General features: G+C 35.8%; 1 protein-coding gene across 5 annotated transcripts in view; it reads left to right on the top strand.

Annotated features, from left to right (window-relative positions):
* The window catches only part of BTBD9 (BTB domain containing 9), a 411,304-nt gene that overhangs the window by 25,771 nt on the left and 360,546 nt on the right, over positions 1-24,987 (top strand). For all 5 annotated transcript variants that reach the window (XR_009009550.1, XR_009009549.1, XM_057555121.1 and 2 more), the window contains exons 2-4: positions 9,450-9,661; positions 13,047-13,410; positions 14,490-14,754. Coding sequence is in view for 3 of the 5 variants with exons in the window: in XM_057555121.1 (XP_057411104.1) it covers positions 9,477-9,661; positions 13,047-13,410; positions 14,490-14,754 (814 nt within the window). In the remaining 2 variants the exon portion in view is untranslated. The remainder of the gene's footprint in view (positions 1-9,449; positions 9,662-13,046; positions 13,411-14,489; positions 14,755-24,987) is intronic.

Genomic DNA, 24,987 nt, shown 5'->3' with positions numbered 1-24,987 from the left:
TTTGGCCATCTGTATGTCTTCTTTGGAGAAATGTCTACTTAGGTCTTCTGCCCATTTTTTGATTGAGCTGTTTTTTTGACATAGAGCTACATGAGCTGTTTGTATATTTTGGAGATTAATCCCTTGTCGGTTGCTTCATTTGCAAATATTTTCTCCTATTCTGTAGGTTGTCTTTTTTTTTTTATGGTTTCCTTTGCTGTGCAAAAGCTTTTAAGTTTCATTAGGTCCCATTTGTTTATTTTTGTTTTTATTTCCATTTCTCTAGGAGGTAGGTCAAAAAGAATCTTGCTGTGATTTATGTCATAGAGTGTTCTGCCTATGTTTTCCTCTAAGAGTTTTATAGTGTCTGGCCTTACATTTAGGTCTTTGATCCTGAGTTTATTTTTGTGTATGGTGTTAGAGAATGTTCTAATTTCATTCTTTTACAGGTAGCTGTCCAATTTTCTCAGAACCACTTATTGAAGAGACTGTCTTTTCTTTGTTGTATAGTTTTGCTTCCTGTGTCGTAGATTAATTGACCATAGGTGCGTGGGTTTATTTCTGGGCTTTCTATCCTGTTTCATTGATCTATATTTCTATTTTTGTGCCAGTACTGTACTGTTTTGATTACTGTAGCTTTGTTCTATAGTCTTAAGTCATTTTAATGCCTTTAATATGGAGGTTCATTGTTAATAATAGTGTATGTTTCAAATGACCTTGATAATTTCAAATTTGGGGGTAAGTTTTTTATTGAAATATGTTTGACGTATAACTGTAAATTCAAGGTGTACAACATGTTAATTTGCTACATTTATATGTTATAATGTCATTGCCATTGTACAATAATTAGGATCTCTATCATGTTACATAATTATTTCTTTCTAGTGGTTGGAATAATCAAGTTCTAGTCTCTTAGCAAGTTTGATTATAATACAGTACTGTTGTCTATAGTCACTATACTGTGTATTAGATCTCTAGGACTTATTGGGGGAGGGGTCACCTTCTTGTAAAATCAGATTACTAGGGGTAGAGTTGTCATAATGGCCATTTTCTTGTTGTCTGCTTGTGTTGGCAATGTTACATTATCTTCAATCAGTGGTTTCCTTGCAGGAAACTTTTTAAATTCTCTTGTCATTTTGTGAGCAATAATTTAATTTAGACTATATAACCTTTGGTAAATTCAAGTAAGCAGGCCCAGGTAAACCTGATACTTCCCTTGAACAAAGGAGGACACTGCCTTTTTTCTCATTTTTCTAGGTTAAAAATATATATCAATATAAGTGTTAAGATTTTCTTCCCAAATTCCTATGGTTTGTATTCAACTCTCCCTAGGATGTGAGTACCCCATTTTAGAGAGCAATTTGCTAATTATTTGAATATTAACTCTTATTCTGATACAAGAGTATAACATAATTTTTTGTAGTTGTTTTGGTATGGTACTTATGGAAGATTACTGTATTTGACTTTCTACAAATCATAAAATCATGGCCTGCTAGTTCTAGATTTGACATTATTTGTCATCTAGCCCTACCTTCCTCAGTGGACAGTGAGCAACTTTATCCTTTACTAATCTTTGTGTTTCTATCACCTAGCACTGGGCCTGTATTGTAGAGAGAGCTCAATAAATCTCTTATCGAATGAATTATATATAGATTCAGAAACTAGTTTGTCCTTTGGCCAAGAAGTGGAGAATCAATGTGGTAATTGGTAAATGGAGTTACATACACTCTCTATAAAATAATCTCATCAAGTATTTTTATGGTACAGTTCCTTAGTGTTCCAAGTTGAGTATATCTATAAACATTTGTTTACAAACATATAAAATCATAGAACGACAAGAATTTGGAGCTGGACTGGATGTTAGAAATCATTTAATCTTTCCCAGAGAAAAGGGATTTCAGGAATCCTAAGACCAGAAAATGCCCATGAACTCTTCTTACTGTAGCACTTTACTGCCTGGTGATACTACTCTTCTGCAAGGTTTAGAATTGGATTTGCAAAATATCAGAATCAAGGTTACACCTGCTAGTATGGTCAGTCTACACCTGTTTATTCAGACTTTTGGATGACAAGGGTAGAGTATATATCAAAAGAAGTGAGGCATCCTTCCAACGAGAAAGTAGAATGTGATTTTTTGTGAGTGTTTAAGATGCAGGCAGGACATCATTTATTTCCCCAAGCGATATTAATTTAAAGTTTAAGGATTACTACTTCAAGTTACACACCACATGGGTACTAAGAGCAGGAAGAAATTGCTAAACCATATGCTTATAAATGCCATCTCTTTCCTCAAGAGAAAGATCATTTATATTTTGCAATTAAAGAGCAGAAGGTCTTTTTTCCCATAAAGTTCTTTCAGTCAGGAAATATGGGGGGGGGTTGGAGAGGGTTTCCCAGGGGAGACTTATACAACATTCAAGGACTCTTTCGCATCTCCACCTGATGGAACTTTGCCTTTTGTCTATTTCCTGATTAAGCTCTGGAGAGTGAACTTTAATTCTAAAAAATATAGTAAGCTCTTGTTAAAGAAAAGTTTGTAAACAGTTCTGCTGGAAGTGAGCTTTAAGTAAAGAAATTGATGTTTAGGTCAGCTTGGTTTTTTGAATAAGGCAATTATAGCATTACAACATTGTGAACTGCATACGGCATTCTCACTTTATTGATGGACATTGTTTACTATTTTGGTTAGAACAAATGGATGTGGGTTTGTTATAGCATAGTAAATAGTCAATAACCCTGAGAATTTTAGTACTGTGGCTTTAGTCTTTTTTTTTTTCCAGATACATTTGAATCCAGGAGAGTTAACCAACCACAAAAAAAAGTGTAGTTTCTGTACCACCATCCCTGGTAAATAAATTCATAGGAAGTCTCAGAACCCTCAACTAATAATTGTATATGGTATCATGAATGGTACCATTTCCTCTCTCAGAGTAAGTCCCTGCTCCCCCTGCCTTCCTACCCTTCTCTTTCCTCTTACCTTGAAGGAGCAGCTTGAATAAAAAGATAAATAAAAAGATTACCCTTGCCCTATCCTGTGAATGTCAGCAAGTTTAGACTCTGGGACTGTCAACAGGAGCAAATCTCAGAGCACTTTGTTTGCATCTGAGAAAATCTCCTATAAATTTAGAAAAAGTCATACTGAAAATCTCATAAGGTGAAGATCTTTAGTTGGGATGTATCAGATAGACTGTCCTAGTAGGCCATGCTACCCAGGTATCAGATATTCATTACTTTTTGCCTGTCTTAGTGTAATGAACTTTTTGTCCTTGACTTCAAGTTGTTAATTAATTTTTAACTATGGACGTAATATATAGTCCTTCTGCTTACCATTCTGTCTTAGTCACTACATCAGGTACTACTGGATGTGGCAAATTAAAACACTTGCTGTCTCATACAAAAACTAATTTAATTTGTAATTTTAGTGGCCAAAGTTATTGAAATATTTGTGTATAGTTTTATTACAATAAAACATTCTTGTTATAAAAATTTTAAACATTACAGAAATATGTAGTACACTATGTAAAATTTTTCCCACAGCCCTAATCCATTGGGTTAACCCTTGTTAACAATTTGGTGTTTGCTTTCTATGTATTTAACAAAATAAGATTTTATTATAACATTGTTTTGCAGCTTGCCTTTTTGCATGTAAATACATATATTTAAAATTTTTTCAATGTCAATAAGGTATTCAACTTTATTCTTTTAAAATCATTGTATAATATTCCATTGTAGAGGCTTACCATTATTTGTTTATCCAATTCCCATTAAATGGACCTTTAAGTTTTTTCAATTTTTTACTGTTACAGAAAGTGCTGAAGTTGACATTCTTGTGTATTTATTTTTGTGCTCTTGTATGAATATCCAGCTTACTTTTTTCAGAATGGCCAGCCAACATTTTTTATTAAAAAAATTCATATTTTCTCCCACTGAATTGAAATGCTACATTTAAATATATTATACTGAATTCTTGTGTATACTTGGGTTTATTTCTGGACTAATATATATTTCAGTGATATATCTCTCTAATATGACATTGTTTTAATTGTTCTAATTTATGATTTGCTTTCTCATCCAATAAACTGGCCTCTTCTCATTGTTCTTTTTTTTTTTAGAATATATATGAAATCACATATTTATTCTTTCAGATGAACTTCTTTACCCCAGTTTACTTTAAAAACTCTGTTGTAATTCTCATCAGGATTACTTTTAATTCCTGTGTTAATTAGAACTGTGTCTCTCAGCTTTACAAACTTCTTGGTAAATATAAAATCCTCATTTTTCCTTCTCAGTGTTCTAATATGTGTGCCCATTTGTCAAATTACTGTTTTTAACTGTGTATCCCTACCAAGAATGTTTTGTTGAATTTTGCTTTCTGTTGGTAAAGCATTGTTTTTTGTTTTTGTTTTTTTAATGTTTATTTATTTATTTATTTGGCTGCACCGAATCTTAGTTGTGGCATGCGGGATCTTCGTTGCCACATGTGGGATATTTAGTTGTGGCATGGGAACTTTTAGTTGTGGCATGTGGGATCTAGTTCCCTGACCAGGGATCGACCCCGGTCCCCCTGCATTGGGAGTGCAGAGCCTTAGCCACTGGACCACCACAGAAGTTCCTAAAGCATTATTTTTGTTCACAATATAAAGTACAATAAAATACCAAATATGCTTTTTTCACATGGTGATTTAGAGATGATTGGTCTCTTTACAACATCTCCAAACAGTGTATGTCTCTTCATTTGTTTTTCTTAAGTCCCTCAGAAGAGTTTTATAACTTCCTTTACATGTTCTCTGAGTTTATTCCTAGGTATTGCTTATGTTTTGCAATTATAGATTGCAGGTCATTTCCCTCATATTTTCTAGCTGGTTGTTTTGGGCATGAAAGGATACTATATATTTTCATATACAGTTGACCCTTGAACAACTCAATGGTTGGGGGGCCTACCCTCCGCACAGTTGAAAATTTGAATGTAATAGTCGGCCTTCTGTGTCTGAGGTTCCTCTGTATCCGCATTTCCTCCGCATGTGAGGATCCACAGTTGTGGATCGTGTAATACTGTAGCATCTACTATTGAAAAAATCCGAGTATGAGTGGACTCTGCAGTTCAAACCCATGTTCAAGGGTCAACTGTAATAATTTTATGTGGTCACCTTAGTGAACCTTCCTTATTTTCTCATATTTTTTCAGTTGATTCTCATGGATTTTTCATGTGGGCAATGAGATTATCAGCAAATAGTGATTATTTTGCCTGTTTGTTTCCTAAGCCATTTACCTTTAACTTGGTTTTCTTAATTGTATTGTCTTTTGTTCCTGAAAAATGTTAATAGTGATGAATAGACATCCTTATCTTATTTCTGAACTTTCTAGGGATGTTTCTACTGTTTTATTATTAACTAGATGCTTATATCTGTTGTAGTTAGGCTGTGTATGTGTGTATAAATTTTAGGAAGTATTCTTTTATTCCTATTCAATTAAAACTTTTAAAATAAAAGGAATTTTAGCTTTTATGAGCTAATTATATGATTTTTTTCTCCTTTAACCTTTTAATTTGATGATAGTTATTCTTCCTAATACTCAGATTTCTTTCTTGGAATTGACCAACTTTGTCATGAATCCTTCTGCTTAATTCTCTTTTCCAATATTATACACAGGCTTTTTTTTTTCATGTATACTGATTTTTGAGTGTGTGAATGTGGTCACATCTTCGTGTCAGGCTTATACTGGCTCCATAGGAAGAAGCAAAAAACTTGTCATGTGCACAGGAATAGTTTAAATAACATTCTAATTATCTGATCCTTGAAGTTTTGAAGAAACCTGTCCATGAAACTGTTTGGATCTGGCATATTGGGAGGTCAGGGGTTAGGAATACATTTAGGCAGGTGGGGTAGGTTATTTTCTTAGTATCTCTTTCTCCTATCCAAATCTAAGATTAAATAAGTGTATTGGATAGGTTTTTAGGCTCCATGTCTTCAGTCTTATCTATATGAACAGCCCTCATTAAACACCCTGGGTATTGAGTCTCTAAAAAGCTTCCTGGTTGGCAACATGCTTTCACAGCTTCCTGGGGGAATTTAGCACATTGGATGTAACTCCATCGGGAGAGGAGTCTTGAAAGCTTGTGTCTGGTTTCTCCCAGACTTAGCCCCATGTGCTTTTTCATAACCTTTGCTGATCTTCCTTTGATGCTTTTGTGTAATAAATCACAGTCATGAGTCCAGACGTTTGCTGAGTTACGAGAGTCCATTTCATATGACAGGACAAAACAGTGGTATTAAAAGGCAGTGGCAGAGTTTTAAGATATAACTTTAAAAAATGTACTATAACTTTGTCATTATAGGTATGGAAATAATCTCATGGAAGTTAGAACATTTGTCAAAGACCACATATATCTTTAGTAGCAGAATAGTAAGTATGAAAGCATAAGAAACATGTCAGTAAACAGTTTTACTCCATGAGCTTTAATTTTTTTCTCAATTTTATTTATCAAATTAAACTTGGTGGTTTAAAATGTTAACTTTGATTATTATTAAAGTTATTAATTATTAAAGTAATTAAGTTTATTGATGTATAGTTTCTAAAACATGCTTTTTTAAAATGCAAGTGGATGGATGCAAACTATCACTTCATAGATAAGCTGGGCATTGGGCGAAAATATTTTCTGCATACAAGCTATAGCATTGGTAACTTTGTTAGCATCGTTTGCCTCTTTGCAGTAAGATTAGAAATGGAATCATATCCTAAATAAATTTTCTTAGCAGATATTTTGTATATTTATGCACCTGAGAAGGGATGTGAACCTAGAACAGCAGAGTCTAAATCAGTGGCTATTTTGTAGGCTGCTCGTAAGAATGGCTTCAGAATAGAGATTGTACATTCCAGGCCAATTAAATCAGAATTTCTGGTGGGTGGGGCTCAAGCATCTTTTTTACTTTTTTAAGCTCCCCATGTGATTCCAATGTGTGGCAAGCTCATTGAGAATCACAGGTCTAATTAAAATTATTTCTATATGCCAATACAGATTGTGTTTATTCCATACTAAGTGTCTGTTTTCTATACCCGGAAATATTTGTTTTATGTCTCCAGTTGGAAAAGCATAATTAGACTGTAAATTTAGCAAAATGAAATTGTATGTATTAAGAAGTTCAGATCTGGAGAACTTAAGATAGATATTTATATACATAGTATTAAAGTTTATTATGTATCAGTGGAAGAATTATAAATTTACCTTTGAGCTAGTTAACCAAAAATCTATCATTGTCCATCAAGAGTTATTAGTTAATCATTTGAGTCTCACTCATGACCTAGATAAAATTTTAAGATAATATGATACCAGAGAACATATTCAGTGGGTGTATGCATGGCGTCCTTTCAGCTAGGGAAAGCATCTATTTTGTTTAGAGTCAGGCACTATCATTGAACTATTGGATAGTGATAATGAGAGTTCATGTTGAAGGAAAATGGGATTTTGAAATCAGGTACCAGTAGCTTTCAGAATTTCATGGCTGATATAAGAAATGACCATTTGGATAACCCAGCCGGAAACCAAAACAAAAAGCAAAAGCAGTCTTATCCTTTTCGTAGAGTACAGTCAGTCCTTGATCATTTGTTAGAGCAGGGATGGCAAACTATAGCCTGAGGGTTAAATCCGGTCCTTTTCTGTAAATAGTTTTATTGGAACAAAGCCATGCTCATTAACTTACTTACTGTCTCTGGCTGCTTTTAGGCTCCCAATTACAGAGTTGAATGGTTGTGACAGAGGCTGTATAGCCTGCAAAGCCTAAAATATTTACTATCTGAACCTTTGCAGAAAGTTTGCCGACTTCTGTGTTAGACTGTTGTGTCACATGTTAGATGATTGAATTTCACATGATCTGCTGACACTCCTAAATGGATCCTCTTAAGCTGAATTTGGTCTTTCACACACAAGTGACTGGAGATGATTCAGTTTTTAGGGCTTTTGAATGCAGGTTGCAGTTGAAGGAGAAGGATTTGCCTTGAGAATGAGGGGAGTATGCTGCTAGCCCTCTGATGTTCCTACTGTAGGGAGCCAGGAGCTTGTATACTTACCTGGGGTGGGTGTCTCTTTGCCTAACTCATCCTCCATGTTCCTCTACATCACATTCCTTGCTGTTGCTTCCTCAGTTGGGGGTGGGCATGGAGTAACAAGTAACTGGGGAAACTGGACTGTGAGGATCTTCCACTGCAGTCTCGGGGGATAAAGACAATTTCTCACATACCTTGTTGATAACGGACCTGCATGTGGAAGTTTAAAGATTAGGAGTGGCTTAATCTTTAATCCTGGTACAAATGGAGAGTTCAAGAAGGTGCGGAGGTCTTGGGAGATTGGGATTGACATATATACACTAATATGTATAAAATGGATAACTAATAAGAACCTGCTGTATAAGAAAATAAATAAAATTCTAAAATTAAAAAAAAAAAAAAGAAAATGTGGAGGTCTAGTGGAGAGCGCATATCTGGCTCATTTCTTCTAGTTTCTGGTGCAACAGAGGGGTAGCTGGCTCACCTCTGAGTTGCCAGCCACATCTTCACTTCAGGCACCTGCACGCTAGTGAGGGCTCTCATCCACTTGCTGGGTTACTTACACCTGGAAAAGTACTACCTGCAAATACAGTAGAGATTTAAGAATATAAACATTTTTAGCTTTTGAAGCAAATAACTCCCTTTTCTAATATGCAAAGCTGTTAATCAAGTTTTAGCCCTTTGATTTTCAGTTATGTTTGTAGAAAGGCATTGCATACAAAAGCAAGGAAATGAGATTAAATATAATGATGTTCTGATAAATACAGGCTACCTGATTATCAGGGGTGTAAGTTTGGACTGGAAGTTACAGTCTTCAGAAAAATATTGGAGTTATTCTTTTTTTGAGGGAGGTTAGGATTCTTATTATAAGCTTCTATTAATAAATGTCAAGTTATTTTTGTGACTTAAGATTATAATTTTTTATAAAATATTTAAGAGGGTTTCAGACCAAAACCTCTGTAATCATTTGAAATCTTACGATTTAGTTTATTCTGTTTGTGATTTAGGTCTAAATCTATGCCTGAACAAGTTTTCCACTGGGTCTAGTTAGTTATACCCACCTTAGCAAATGTATCTGTGCTAAAAGAGGAGCTCTTCTGGTTGTTGATTTTCCTTTTCCTGAGATACTGAGAAATAAGGGACTTGTAGTTTGAACACAGTTTTCTAGATTGTGATGGCTCCAAGTGCTGTTAGTGTTTGAAGATCCTGACTTTTATTGTGATAAGGCAGTGAGAACAGTGGAGTTAATGGGAGTAGGCTGAATTGCTTCCCAGAATAGATGGGTTAATATAGATACCAATGATGATGAAATTGCTCTCTTTTGTGATTTTTTTAGAATATACATTTTTACTTATCTGTGTTTATGGTATGTGATTTTCGAAGTGTACTCTCCTCTCCTCACTAACTGTCATCCCTTCTTTATATAATAGATCAACGACTATCATCTGTTCTACAAGATGAGTAACAGCCACCCTCTTCGCCCCTTTACTGCAGTGGGGGAAATTGATCATGTGCACATTTTGTCTGAACATATTGGTGCCTTGTTGATTGGGGAAGAATATGGCGACGTCACATTTGTTGTGGAAAAGAAACGTTTTCCTGCCCACAGGGTAATTTTAGCAGCAAGGTGCCAATATTTTCGGTAAGTGTATATTACTTTTTGAAGATTGAAGTCACTTGTAGAAAACACTGGTATTTTCCACTCTGTGAAAAATATGTAACAAAACAATGATAAACTCTAGCAGTCATTCAATTCAACATCTATAAGAATTTAATCTTTGTCAACTTTTTGTTATGTTTTGAAAATCACCTTTTCCTTTCAGGAGTCATCTTAGAATCATAGGGTTAGGAGACTTCTTAGGCTAGACTGTACCCGATCAACCATTTTTCAGGGTCTCAACAATATTTCTGAGGCTGAGTCTTTGTTGCCTTCACCCTCTCCTCACAGTTGATGGCTAATGGAACTTAAACTGATTTATTGGCAGATGGGCCTCTTGTTGTACGGGTAGACTGACCTCTGGACTCGCCAGTGAACACGTATACATCTTAGTTTCAGACTACTGAGGTCCAGGACCTGTAGGTAACCCAAAAGATCTCTAAGACATGCAGTTTGACAACCCCAAAGTAAAGGAAACTTAAATATTTACTAAGACTAAGTTTCATAGTTATATTAGAGCTAAAACTAAACAAAATATGTGTTTAATTAATGTAAAAATCATACTTGTACGTATATATAGCTATTGTTTGTTACTTAGACCCCTAATTTCCAGGGTTATAATTGTTAAACTGAGGTCTAATTACTCTACATTTTACCTAATCTTAGTTAAAAGGGAATCATCACTGAATTATTGACTGATAATGTATCCTTGACAGATCCATAGAGTCCATATCCAAAAAATCATGGATTTGCCTGTGAAACTTGATATCGAGAAATTGAGATGCTGAAGGCATGGATAAAATTTCAGTTATCTTCTAGTGAAAACTGCATTCTGATTTTTACAATCAGAATTAACTGAGACAGCAAAACCAACCTAGAGTCACACATATTGTATTAAAGTGTGTTTCTTGGAAATATTTAGTGTTTAGCTATAACTCTTACAGTGCTTTATAAACATTTTTAGAATGTTTCATCTTGTAAATATAAAATGCCACTGTAAATACAGCCAGGAGCTTAGAAAAGAGAGGAGTCTATTAAGAGTTCTAGCTAACATGCTCCTATCAAGGCAAGGCAGCTGGCCTTGGTCTTGTCATTATTTGTTACCAACCTCTGTCCTCTGCACACTTTTGTGCTTCTTTCCCTTTTCATTCTTCCATTCATTATGTTAAAGTGTCTTGTAAAAGTCCACTCTTTGTTAATTTAGAACTTTTCAGCCTTATGTTTAGTATTTGTTACTATTATTTATCTTCCCTCTTTCAAAAATAATTTGAGACAACTGTAGGTGGGTATCTTTTAGGTGATCAGTATATTCTTAAAAGAAACTCAAGTACTTTTAGAAATTTGAAGATCGTATTGAACAAATGGAATATGCTCCCTTCATTTATTGATCTTGTTCTTGCTGTCTCTTTGTGGGTATTGAACCTTTATAATATCTGATGGCTCACCAGGCTAAACTCAGTCATTACCAACGCTATCTTAGACTGATTCTCATTGCTGACACTGTTCATGTGCGAAGGAAAGTTAACTGTCAGCAGTCAGGAGAGACCTTATGAGTGTGGTCATAGAGCCTATCATTTCCCAGATAAGGACAAGCTAACTGTACCGGAGGGAACCTTCCACAAGTTGGGGGTTCATATTTAGGCTTCCTAGGGGTCCTCATCAAAACCACTTTTAAAACATCGAGAATCCAGGTAAGTACCATGGATCACACTGGAGTGGGAGTAGGTCTTGGCAAGATTTCCCCAGGAAGGTATCCTTTAATCTAGTAATTTTAAGGTTGTGATTGGATGCTCTCTGGATTCATGGAAACCTTCACAGATGTTTTTAGGCAGACTATAACCCAGTGAGGAAGTATGTTCAGAATATTCATGAATCTTTTGCTGGGTAGTTGCAACTATTTCTGTGAGGCAAGCAAGAATGTCCTGTCTTGCTTGTCCAGGGGAGGGTGGGAGGAGTTCTAGGCAAGCATGGAGGGAAACTTTGAAATGTTAGTCCTGCTGTTGAGAATCTTAGGAGCACGGGAGTCTCTTTTTGTCCCCTTATTTTCTTGCTCTCACTTTTACACGTTTTCTTTCTCACTCATTACTCTTCCTTTTCTGCACTCCTCCCTAGTCCTCCTCTGGCCAACCTTTCTTTCCTGATGGATTGGAAACTTTAGTTGGTTCATATTATTTCTCCTAGAGTAATAGAGGTAGAAATGTAAATTTACTACCTGACTGGATTGTCTAGTTTTCATTATTTAGATGAGCAGATAAGCAATAATATGGGGATTTTTTTTAAATCTGAAAAACACTGGAAGACAAAATAGAAAAGTCAAATTATCCATAATCCCATCATGAATTTCATTTTTAATTTATAAGCTGACAGATGAAGACCCTTCCCTTCCAGCCATCTAATCCTATTCCCTAGAGACAACCACTGTTAACAGTTTAATATGTATTTCCCCTCAATATAAATAGATATATCTATATATACCTGTGTGCATACAAATGTAAGTATGTGTTATACACTCTTTTCCATGTGACACATAGGGATCTGCAACCTGACTTACCAACTATATCCTGGACATCTTTCCAAGACAGTATATTTTGATCCCCCTTGATCTTTCTAATGGCTGCATAGAATGTGTATATCATAGAATATATATAGAATGTGTATATCATAGTTTTTTCAACCATGTGCCTCTTGATGGACATTTAAGATTTTTTCCATTGTTTCAATATATCTTCTTATACATTTATCTTTATCTTGCTGTATTATCTTATACATTTATCTTTATCCTAAAAGTGAGATTACTGAGTTGAAGGGTATGCATATTTTAGATTTGAATAGATATTACTTAAATTCCTTTCCAAAAAGGGATACCCATTTATACTCTCAAAGCAGTGCATGAGAAATCCTGTTTTTCCATTGTTTTTGCAGTGCTGAATATTAACAGGTTTTTAATTTCTGCCAGCCTGACAGGGAGAATGGCACCTGATTGTGTGTAATTGTTTTCATCTGATTATCTTTTCCTCTGGAGCTTTACTTTTTAAACTACTTTCTTGACCTTTAACAGGTTTATATTGATTTCACTGTTCCTCTCAAAAGAGCACTTTCATCTTTCTAATTAATGAATGTCTATTATGTATCTTGAGCTCTCAGGATTATTCGTTAGTTCAGTTGTTTATAGAATGAATTCAAAATAGTTTTTAAATTATTTGTCTTTCTTTAGAGAACTATTTTAAGTTATTACTATGCATTTCTTCACCTGAATCTTTGTGTCATTAAACACATGTATGTTTTTTATAATGTTGATAACCTTTATTTCATAATTTTGTAGCAGATCCTATTTGAAGTTTTTCTCATGCGTTTCTTCTCTGATGTGCAGAGCATTACTATATGGTGGAATGCGAGAATCTCAGCCTGAAGCTGAAATTCCTCTCCAAGACACCACTGCAGAAGCATTCACAATGCTACTTAAATACATCTATACTGGGCGGGCGACGCTGACAGATGAGAAGGAGGAGGTGCTGCTGGACTTTTTGAGCCTGGCTCATAAATATGGATTTCCAGAGCTGGAGGATTCTACCTCTGAGTACCTCTGCACCATACTTAACACTCAGAATGTCTGTATGACTTTTGATGTTGCCAGTCTCTACTCCCTTCCCAAGTTAACTTCCATGTGCTGCATGTTTATGGACAGAAATGCTCAGGAGGTGCTCTCAAGCGAAGGCTTCCTCTCCCTTTCTAAGGTGTGTCATTGTCTACAAGTAATTTACAGGCATGCACTGTTTTATTTCTATCTGTAAGTTAGAAATATGGCAGTGGACTAAGAATAAAAAAATAAAAACCATTAGTGTGGAAGAGGTTGTCTAGCCACCTGCCTCTGGCTACTGAGACTCTAGATCATATAAGAGAGAGGCAGATTGCTGCTGTTTTCGTTTAAGGTTCTTCAGGTAAGTTCTATGTGCAAAAGAAACTGTGCTGCTGGTGGTTGTTTTCAATGTGATGGCGTCAAGTAGGCTCCTTTGTGGTGTTGCATACTGTTTTTTGGTTTTGTATTTCTCTGACAGAGTATTACTAATAATTCCTTATTATGAGGGGGAAAATTCATAAAGGAGATCTGATGTTTCATTGGATGTCTTTAAGTCATTGTCGTTTTTTTTTTCTGGCCCAGAACTCACTATTGTACAATGTTTTATACCATATAACAGCTAGAATAAAACTATTTTTCCCAAATCTTCCTCTCAACCCTGATGATTGTCTTTCCTTTCCCTTCCTGTGTTCCTCCTAGGACCTGACTTCTTCAAATGAGAAAACCTCTTTGAAAAGCTACAAGTCTTGATTTGAGTGTAACTGTGATTTTTATTGTCCTAGTTAATTTTCAAAGGCAAGGATCTTGTAGGGTCGCACAGTGTTGCTGGCAGTCAGTTTAGAAATCTGAGAACCAAAAGTGCCGTGGTGCAGTAATAACTGTGGAACAAAAGGCTTGAATTTTAAACGTTAGATGCATCTTACCGGCTCATAAATGCTAACTCTGCTGAAGAACCTGTATGGAGTGGCAGCGTCTCACACTGCTGTTTTTCTTCTTATTTTATTAAAGATGGGTGCAAATGTACTGGAAAGACTAGGTACAAGATGCCTACGGCTATTCACACAGCCATAATGGGCAAGAGAGTACATGGCACAAAGAATAAGGAAAGAAGATGGTCAAGAAGAGTTAATTGCTTAAATATAAGTGATACTTGCAGTTCAGTAAAGTTTTACTGATCGATCATGCACATGGTTGAGCTCCATAATAACTGGAATTTTTCCTTTTTATCCTTTTCAGACAGCGCTTTTAAACATCGTATTAAGAGATTCATTTGCAGCTCCCGAAAAAGATATTTTCCTAGCCTTGTTAAACTGGTGTAAGCATAATTCAAAGGAGAATCATGCTGAAATCATGCAGGCTGTCCGTTTGCCTCTGATGAGCCTCACTGAACTTCTGAATGTCGTGAGGCCTTCGGGACTGTTGTCTCCTGATGCCATTCTGGATGCTATTAAAGTTCGATCAGAGAGCCGGGACATGGACCTCAATTATAGAGGCATGCTCAGTAAGTACCTGTTTATTAGGCTAATCTCACCAAGAAGTTTTGTTTGCATCCTGTGACAGGCTCAGCTACAAAACTCTAGCTACAAAACTATAGTTCAGGTAAACATGGTATGTGTCAATCTGAGAACACAGAGCTCTGCTTCCTGTGGAATGCCTTTCCCACTCCTTCTCCTGCTAATTCCTCCTGAGATTGCTTAGCCTCTGTAGACCACAAAATACGTATTTCTTGCCATTCCTGGACAAATTTCTCCAGCCGCTCCCTAGAATGTCAAAAGTTAGATACTTTCTCATGTTAAGACCTTTCCTCCTTTCCTCTTTTCCTGCATCGAATCAGTACTGAGTACATGCTATATACTTATTATTATTTTAGGTGCCATGAACACGGAGATTCTAAATAACAATAATAATGGGTAACACTTGCATAGCATTTACAATACTTCTATGGTACTTATTAATAAAAATAATAGCAATGAACGTTTATGAAGTGCTTATATATATCAGTAACAGTCCTACATGATGATTTAATTCTCACAATAACCCTTTGAGATAAAAACCCATTATTTCTTTCCTATTTATTTATTTATTTTAAGTGAAGATAATGCACTTCTTTTTTTTGAATTTTATTTTATTTATTTTTTTATACAGCAGGTTCTTATTAGTTATCCTTTATACGTATTAGTGCGTATATGTCAATCCCAATCTTCCAATTCATCACACACACACCCCCGCCTGCCACTTCCCCCCTTGGTGTCCATACGTTTTTTCTCTACATCTGTGTCTCTATTTCTGCCCTGCAAACCGGTTCATCTGTACCATTTTTCTAGGTTCCACATATATGCGTTAATATACGATTTTTGTTTTTCTCTTTATGACTTACTTCACTCTATATGACAGTCTCTAGATTCATACACGTCTCTACAAATGACCCAATTTCGTTCCTTTTTATGGCTGAGTAATACTCCATTGTATACATGGACCACATCTTCTTTATCTGTTAGTCTGTCAATGGGCATTTAGGTTGTTTCCATGACCTGGCTATTGTAAATAGTGCTGCAATGAACATTGGGATGGATGTGTCTTTTTGAATTATGGTATTCTCTGGGTATATGCCCAGTAGTGGGATTGCTGGGTCATATGGTAATTCTATTTTTAGTTTTTTTAAGGAACCTCCATACTGTTCTCCATAGTGGCTGTATTAATTTATGTTCCCACCAAACAGTGCAAGAGGGTTCCCTTTTCTCCACACCCTTTCCAGCATTTGTTGTTTGTAGATTTTCTGATGATGCCCATTCTAACTGGTGTGAGGTGATACCTCATTGTAGTTTTGATTTGCATTTCTCTAGTAATTAGTGATGTTGAGCAACTTTTCATGTGCTTCTTGGCCATCTGTATGTCTTCTTTGGAGAGATGTCTATTTAGGTCTTCTGCCCATTTTTGCATTGGGTTGTTTGTTTTTTTAATATTGAGCTGCATGAGCTGTTTATATATTTTGGAGATTAATCCTTCATCCACTGATTCGTTTGCAAATATTTTCCCCCATTCTGAGGGTTGTCTTTTCGTCTTGTTTATAGTTTCCTGTGCTTTGCAAAAGCTTTTAAGTTTCATTAGGTCCCATTTGTTTATTTTTGTTTTTATTTCCATTACTCTAAGAGGTAATCAAAAAAGATCTTGCTGTGATTTATGTCAAAGAGTGTTCTTCCTATGTTTTCCTCTAAGAGTTTTATAGTGTCCAGTCTTACATTTAGGTCTCTAATGCATTTTGAGTATATTTTTGTGTATGGTGTTAGGGAGTGTTCTAATTTCATTCTTTTACATATAGCTGTCCAGTTTTCCCAGCACCACTTATTGAAGAGACTGTCTTTTCTCCATTGTATATCCTTGCCTCCTTTGTCATAGATTAGTTGACCATAGGTGTGTGGGTTTATCTCTGAGCTTTCTATCTTGTTCCATTGATCTATGTTTCTGTTTTTGTGCCAGTACCATATTGTCTTGATTACTGTAGCTTTGTAGTATAGTCTGAAGTGAAGGAGTCTGATTCCTCCAGCTCCGTTTTTTTCCCTCAAGACTGCTTTGGCTATTTGGGGTCTTTTGTGTCTCCATACAAATTTTAAGATTTTTTGTTCCAGTTCTGGAAAAAATGCCATTGGTAATGTGGTAGGGATTGCACTGAATCTGTAGATTGCTTTGGGTAGTATAGTCATTTTCACAATATTGATTCTTCCAATCCAAGAACATGGTATATCTCTCCATCTATGTATCATCCTAAATTTCTTTCATCAGTGTCTTATAGTTTTCTGCATACAGGTCTTTTGTCTCCTTAGGTAGGTTTATTCATAGGTATTTTATTCTTTTTGTTGCAGTGGTAAATGGGAGTGTTTCCTTAATTTCTCTTTCAGATTTTTCATCATTAATGTATAGGAATGAAAGAGATTTCTGTGCATTAATTTTGCATCCTGCAACTTTACCAAATTCATAGATTAGCTCTAGTAGTTTTCTGGTGGCATCTTTAGGATTCTCTATGTATAGTATCATGTCAGCTGCAAACAGTGACAGTTTTACTTCTTCTTTTGCAATTTGTATTCCTTTTATTTCTTTTTCTTCTCTGATTGCCGTGGCTAGGACTACCAAAACTATGTTGAATAATAGTGGCGAGAGTGGACATCGTTGTCTAGTTCCTGATCTTAGAGGAAATGCTTTCAGTTTTTCACCATTGAGAATGATGTTTGCTGTGGGTTTGTCGTATATGACCTTTATTATGTTGAGGTAGGGTTCCCTCTGTGCCCACTTTCTGGAGAGTTTTTATCTTAAATGGGTGTTGAATTTTGTCAAAAGTTTTTTCTACATCTATTATCATATAGTTTTTCTTCTTCAATTTGTTAATATGGTGTATCACATTGATTGATTTGCGTATATTGAAGAATCCTTGCATCCCTGGGATAAATCCCACATGATCATTGTGTATGATCCTTTTAATGTGTTGTTGGATTCTGTTTGCTAGTATTTTGTTGAGGATTTTTGCATCTATATTCATCAGTGATATTGGTCTGTGATTTTCTTTTTTTGTAGTATCTTTGTCTGGTTTTGGTATCAGGGTGATGGTGGCCTCATAGAATGAGTTTGGGAGTGTTCCTTCCTCTGCCATTTTTTGGAAGAGTTTTGAGAAGGATGGGTGTTAGCTCTTCTCTAAATGTTTGATTTGCAAAATCACCTAAATGCACCTGTGAAGCCATCTGGTCCTGGACTTTTGTTTGTTGGAAGATTTTTAATCACATTTTCAAATTTCATTGCTTGTGATTGGTCTGTTCATATATTCTATTTCTTCCTGGTACAGTCTTGGAAGGTTATACCTTTCTAAGAATTTGTACATTTCTTCCAGGTTGTCCATTTTATTGGCATAAAGTTGCTTGTAGTAGTGTCTTAGGATGCTTTGTATTTCTGTGGTGTCTGTTGTAACTTCTCCTTTTTCATTTCCAATTTTATTGATTTGAGTCCTCTCCCTCTTTTTCTTGATGAGTCTGGCTAATGGTTTATCAATTTTGTTCATCTTCTCAAAGAACCAGCTTTTAGTTTTAATGATCTTTTTTATTGTTTTCTTTGTTTCTATTTCATTTATTTCTGCTTTGTTCTTTATGATTTCTTTCCTTCTACTAACTTTGGGTTTTGTTTGTTCTTCTTTCTCTAGTTGCTTTAGGTGTAATGTTAGATTTTTTGAGATTTTTCTTGTTTCTTGAGGTAGGCTTGTATTGCTATAAACTTCCCTCTTAGAACTGCTTTTGCTGCATCCCATAGATTTTGGATCGTCATGCTTTTGTTGTCATTTGTCTCTAGGTATTTTTTGATTTCCTCTTTGATTTCTTCAGTGATCTCTTGGTTATTTAGTAACGTATTGTTTGGCCTCCATGTGTCTGTGTTTTTTACTTTTTTTCCGCCTGTAGTTGTTGATTTCTAATCTCATAGCATTGTGGTCATAAAAGATGCTTGATATGATTTCAGTTTTCTTAAATTTACTGAGGCTTGATTTGTGACCCAAGATGTGATCTATCCTGGAGGATGTTCTGTGCGCACTTGAGAAGAAAGCGTAATCTGCTGTTTTTGGATGGAATGTCCTATAAATATCAATTAAATCTATCTGGTCTATTGTGTCATTTAAAGCTTGTGTTTCCTTAGTAATTTTCTGTTTGGATCATCTGTCCATTGGTGTAAGTGAGGTGTTAATGTCCCCCACTATTATTGTGTTACTGTCGATTTCCTCTTTTGTAGCTGTTAGCAGTTGCCTTATGTATTGAGGTGCTCCAATGTTGGGTGCATATATATTTATAATTGTTATATCTTCTTCTTGGATTGATCCCTTGATCATTATGTAGTGTCCTCCCTTGTGTCTTGTAACATTCTTTGTTTTAAAGTCTATTTTATCTGATATGAGTATTGCTACTCCAGCTTTCTTTTGATTTCCATTTGCATGGAATATCTTTTGCCATCCCCTCACTTTCAGTCTGTTTGTGTCCCTAGGTCTGAAGTGGGTCTCTTGTAGACAGCATATTTGTGGGTCTTGTTTTTGTATCCATTCAGCGAGCCTGTGTCTTTTGGTTGGAGCATTTAATCCATTCACATTTAAGGTAATTATCGATATGTATGTTCTTGTTACCATTTTCTTAATTTTTATGGGTTTGGTTTTGTAGGTGTTTTCTTCTCTTGTGTTTCCCACTTAGAGAAGTTCCTTTAGCATTAGTGGTAGAGCTGGTTTGGTGGTGCTGAATTCTCTTAGCTTTTGCTTGTTTGTAAAGCTTTTGATTTCTCTGTTGAATCTGAATGAGATCCTTGCCAGGTAGAGTAATCTTGGTTGTACGTTATTGCCTTTCATCACTTTAAATATATCATGCCACTCCCTTCTGGCTTGCAGAGTTTCTGCTGAGAAATCAGCTGTTAACCTTATGTGAGTGACCTTGTATGTTATTTGTCGTTTTTCCTTTTTGCTTTCAGTAATTTTTCTTTGTCTTTATTTTTTGTCAATTTGATTACTATGTGTCTTCGTGTGTTTCTTCTTGGGTTTATCCTGCCTGGGACTCTCTGCACTTCCTGGACTTGGGTGGCTATTTCCTTTCCCATGTTAGAGAAGTTTTCGACTATAATCTCTTCAAATATTTTCTTGGGTCCTTTCTCTCTCTCTTCTGCTTTTGGGACCCCTATAATGTGAACGTTGTGTTTAATGTTGTCCCAGAGGTCTCTTAAGCTGTCTTCATTTCTTTTCATTCTTTTTTCTTTATTCTGTTCCTCTGCAGTGAATTCCACCATTTCTGTCTTCCGGGTCACTTATCTTTTCTTCTGCCTCAGTTATTCTGCTGTTGATTCCTTGTAGTGTATTTTTCATTTCAGTTATTGTATTGTTCACCTCTGTTTGTTCTTTAATTCTTCTAGGTATTTTTTTTTAACATCTTTATTGGAGTATAATTGCTTTACAATGGTGTGTTAGTTTCTGCTTTATAACAAAGTGAATCAGTTATACATATACATATTTTCCCATATCTCTTCCCTCTTGCATCTCCCTCCCTCCCACCCTCCCTATCCCACCCCTCTAGGTGGTCACAAAGCACCGAGCTGATCTCCCTGTCCTATGTGGCTGCTTCCCACTAGCTATCTATTTTACGTTTGGTAGTGTGTATATGTCCATGCCACTCTCTCACGTCGTCCCAGCTTACCCTTCCCCCTCCCCATATCCTGAAGTCCATTCTGTAGTAGGTCTGTGTCTTTATTCCCGTCTTGCACCTAGGTTCTTCATGACCTTTTTTTTTTTTCTTAGATTCCATATATATGTGTTAGCATACGGTATTTGTTTTTCTCTTTCTGACTTCACTCTGTATGACAGTCTCTAGATCCATCCACGTCTCAACCAATGACTCAATTTCATTCCTTTTTATGGCTGAGTAATATTCCATTGTATATATGTGCCACATCTTATTTATCCATTCGTCTGTTGATGGACACTTAGCTTGCTTCCATGTCCTGGCTATTGTAAGTAGAGCTGCAATGAACATTGTGGTACATGACTCTTTTTGAATTATGGTTTTCTCAGGGTATATGCCCAGTAGTGGGATTGCTGGGTCGTATGGTAGTTCTATTTTTAGTTTTTTAAGGAACCTCCATAGTGTTCTCCATAGTGGCTGTATCAATTTACATTCCCACCAACAGTGCAAGAGGATTCCCTTTTCTCCACACCCTCTCCAGCATTTATTGTTTATAGATTTTTTGATGATGGCCATTCTGACCGGTGTGAGATGATATCTTATTGTAGTTTTGATTTGCATTTCTCTAATGATTAATGATGTTGAGCATTCTTTCATGTGTTTGTTGCCAATCTGTTTATCTTCTTTGGAGAAATGTCTGTTTAGGTCTTCTGCCCATTTTTGGATTGGGTTGTTTGTTTTTTTGATACTCAGCTGCATGAGCTGCTTGTAAATTTTGGAGATGAATCCTTTGTCAGTTGCTTCATTTGCAAATATTTTCTCCCATTCTGAGGGTTGTCGTTTGGTCTTGTTTATGGTTTCCTTTGCTGTGCAAAAGCTTTTAAGTTTCATTAGGTCCCATTTGTTTATTTTTGTTTTTATTTCCGTTTCTCTAGGTGGTGGGTCAAAAAGGATCTTGCTGTGATTTATGTCATAGAGTGTTCTGCCTATGTTTTCCTCTAAGAGTTTGATAGTGTCTGGCCTTACATTTAGGTCTTGAATCCATTTTGAGTATATTTTTGTGTATGGTGTTAGGGAGTGTTCTAATTTCATACTTTTACATGTACCTGTCTAGTTCTCCCAGCACCACTTATTGAAGAGGCTCTCTTTTCTCCACTGTATATTCTTGACTCCTTTATCAAAGATAAGGTGACCATATGTGTGTGGGTTTATCTCTGGGCTTTCTATCCTGTTCCATTGACCTATATTTCTGTTTTTTGCCAGTACCATACTGTCTTGATTACTGTAGCTTTGTAGTATAGTCTGAAGTGAGGGAGTCTGATTCCTCCAGCTCCATTTTTTTCCCTCAAGACTGCTTTGGCTATTCGGGGTCTTTTGTGTCCCCATACAAATTGTGAAAATTTTTTTTCTAGTTCTGTGAAAAATGCCATTGGTAGTTTGATAGGGATTGCATTGAATCTATAGATTGCTTTGGGTAGTAGAGTCATTTTCACAATGTTGATTCTTCCAATCCAAGAACATGGTATATCTCTCCATCTATGTATCATCTTTAATTTCTTTCATCAGTGTCTTATAATTTTCTGCATATGGGTCTTTTGTCTCCTTAGGTAGGTTTATTCCTAGATATTTTATTCTTTTTGTTGCAATGGTAAATGGGTGTGTTTTCTTAATTTCACTTTCAGATTTTTTATCATTAGTGTATAGGAATGCTAGAGATTTCTGTGCTTTAATTTTGTATCCTGCTACTTTACCAAATGCATTGATTAGCTCTAGTAGTTTTCTGGTGGCATCTTTAGGATTCTCTGTGTATAGTATCATGTCATCTGCAAAGAGTGACAGCTTTACTTCTTTTCCGATTTGGATTCCTTTTATTTCTTTTTCTTCTCTGATTGCTGTGGCTAAAACTTCCAAAAGTATGTTGAATAATAGTGGTGAGAGTGAGCAACCTTGTCTTGTTCTTGATCTTAGTGGAAATGGTTTCAGTTTTTCCCCATTGAGAATGATGTTGGCTGTGGGTTTGTCCTATATGGCCTTTATTATGTTGAGGTAGGTTCCCTCTATGTCCACTTTCTGGAGAGTTTTTATCATAAATGGGTGTTGAATTTTGTCAAAAGCTTTCTCTGCATCTATTGAGATGATCATATTGTTTTTCTCCTTCAATTTGTTAACATGGTGTATCACATTGATTGATTTGCCTATAGTGAAGAATCCTTGCATTCTTGGGATAAACCCCCCTTGATCATGGTGTATGATCCTTTAGTGTGCTGTTGGATCTGTTTGCTAGTATTTTGTTGAGGATTTTTGCATCTATGTTCATCAGTGATATCGGCCTGTAGTTTTCTTTCTTTGTGACATCTTTGTCTGGTGTTGGTATCAGGGTGATGGTGGCCTCATTGAATGAGTTTGGGAGTGTTCCTCCCTGTACATATATTTTGGAAGAGTTTGAGAAGGATAGGTGTTAGCTCTTCTCTAAATGTTTGATAGAATTCACCTGTGAAGCCATCTGGTCCTGGACTTTTTTGTTTGTTGGAAGATTTTTAATCACAATTTCAATTTCAGTGCTTGTGATTGGTCTGTCAAATTTTCTATTTCTTCCTGGTTCAGTCTTGGAAGGTTGTGCATTTCTAAGAATTTTTCCATTTCTTCCAGGTTGTCCGTTTTACTGGCATAGAGTTGCTTGTAGTAATCTCTCATGATCCTTTGTATTCTGCAGTGTCAGTTGTTACTTCTCCTTTTTCATTTCTAATTCTATTGATTTGAGTCTTCTCCCTTTTTTTCTTGATGAGTCTGGCTAATGGTTTATCAATTTTGTTTATGTTCTCAAAGAACCAGCTTTTAGTTTTATTGATCTTTGCTATCATTTCCTTCATTTCTTTTTCATTTATTTCTGATCTGATCTTTATGATTTCTTTCCTTCTGCTAACTTTGGGGTTTTTTTGTTCTACTTTCTCTAATTGCTTTAGGTGTAAGGTTAGGTTGTTTATTTGAGATGTTTCTTGTTTCTTAAGGTAGGATTGTATTGGTATAAACTTCTCTGTTAGAATTGCTTTTGCTGCATCCCATAGGTTTTGGGTCGTCGTGTTTTCATTGTCATTTGTTTCTAAGTATTTTTTGATTTTCTCTTTGATTTCTTCAGTGATCTCTTGGTTATTAAGTAGTGTATTGTAAGTAGTGTAAGTAGCCTCCATGTGCTTGTATTTTTAAAAGATTTTTTCCTGTAATTGATATCTAGTCTCGTAGTGTTGTGGTCGGAAAAGATACCAATTTTCTTAAATTTACCAAGGCTTAATTTGTGACCCAAGATATGATCTGTCCTGGAGAATGTTCCATGAGCACTTGAGAAGAATGTGTATTCTGTTGTTTTTGGATGGAATGTCCTATAAATATGAATTAAGTCCATCTTGTTTAATGTATCATTTAAAGCTTGTGTTTCTTTATTTATTTTCATTTTGGATGATCTGTCCATTGGTGAAAGTGGGGTGTTAAAGTCCCCTACTATGATTGTGTTACTGTCGATTTCCCCTTTTATGGCTGTTAGTATTCGCTTTATGTATTGAGGTGCTTGTCTATTGGGTGCATAAATATTTACAATTGTTATATCTTCTTCTTGGATCGATCCCTTGATCATTATGTAGTGTCCTTCTTTGTGTCTTGTAATAGTCTTTATTTTAAAGTCTATTTTGTCTGATATGAGAATTTCTACTCCAGCTTTCTTTTGATTTCCATTTGCATGGAATATGTTTTTCCATCCCCTTACTTTCAGTCTGTGTGTCCCTAGGTCTGAAGTGGGTCTCTTGTAGACAGCATATATACGGGTCTTGTTTTTGTATCCATTCAGCCAGTCTGTGTCTTTTGGTTGGAGCATTTAATCCATTTACATTTAAAGTAATTATCGATATATATGTTCCTATTCCCATTTTCTTAATTGTTTTGGGTTTGTTATTGTTGGTCTTTTCCTTCTCTTGTGTTTCCTGCCTAGAGAAGTTCCTTTAGCATTTGTTGTAAAGCTGGTTTGGTGGTGCTGAATTCTCTTAGCTTTTGCTTGTCTGTAAAATTTTTAATTTCTCCATCAAAGCTGAATGAGATCCTTGCTGGGTAGAGTAATCTTGGTTGTAGGTTTTTCTCCTTTGTCACTTTAAATATGTCCTGCCACTCCTTCTGGCTTGCAGAGTTACTGCTGAAAGATCAGCTGTCAACCTTATGGGGATTCCCTTGTGTGTTATTTGTTGTTTTTCCCTTGCTGCTTTTAATATGTTTTCTTTATATTTACTTTTTGATAGTTTGCTTAATATGTGTCTTGGTGTGTTTCTCCTTGGATTTATCCTGTATTGGACTCTCTGTGCTTCCTGGACTTGATTAACTATTTCCTTTCCCATATTAGGGAAGTTTTCAACCATGATCTCTTCAAATATTTTATCAGTCCCTTTCTTTTTCTCTTCTTCTCCTGGGACCCCTATAATTCGAATGTTGGTGCGTTTAATGTTGTCCCAGAGGTCTCTGAGACTGTCCTCAGTTCTTTTCATTCTTTTTTCTTTATTCTGCTCTGCACTAGT

The sequence above is a fragment of the Balaenoptera acutorostrata genome, chromosome 10 (genome assembly GCF_949987535.1).
Source record: "Balaenoptera acutorostrata chromosome 10, mBalAcu1.1, whole genome shotgun sequence".
NCBI lineage: Eukaryota > Metazoa > Chordata > Mammalia > Artiodactyla > Balaenopteridae > Balaenoptera > Balaenoptera acutorostrata.
Note: the sequence above shows the minus strand (reverse complement) of the source record. Positions and strands in the feature narration are given on the sequence as shown.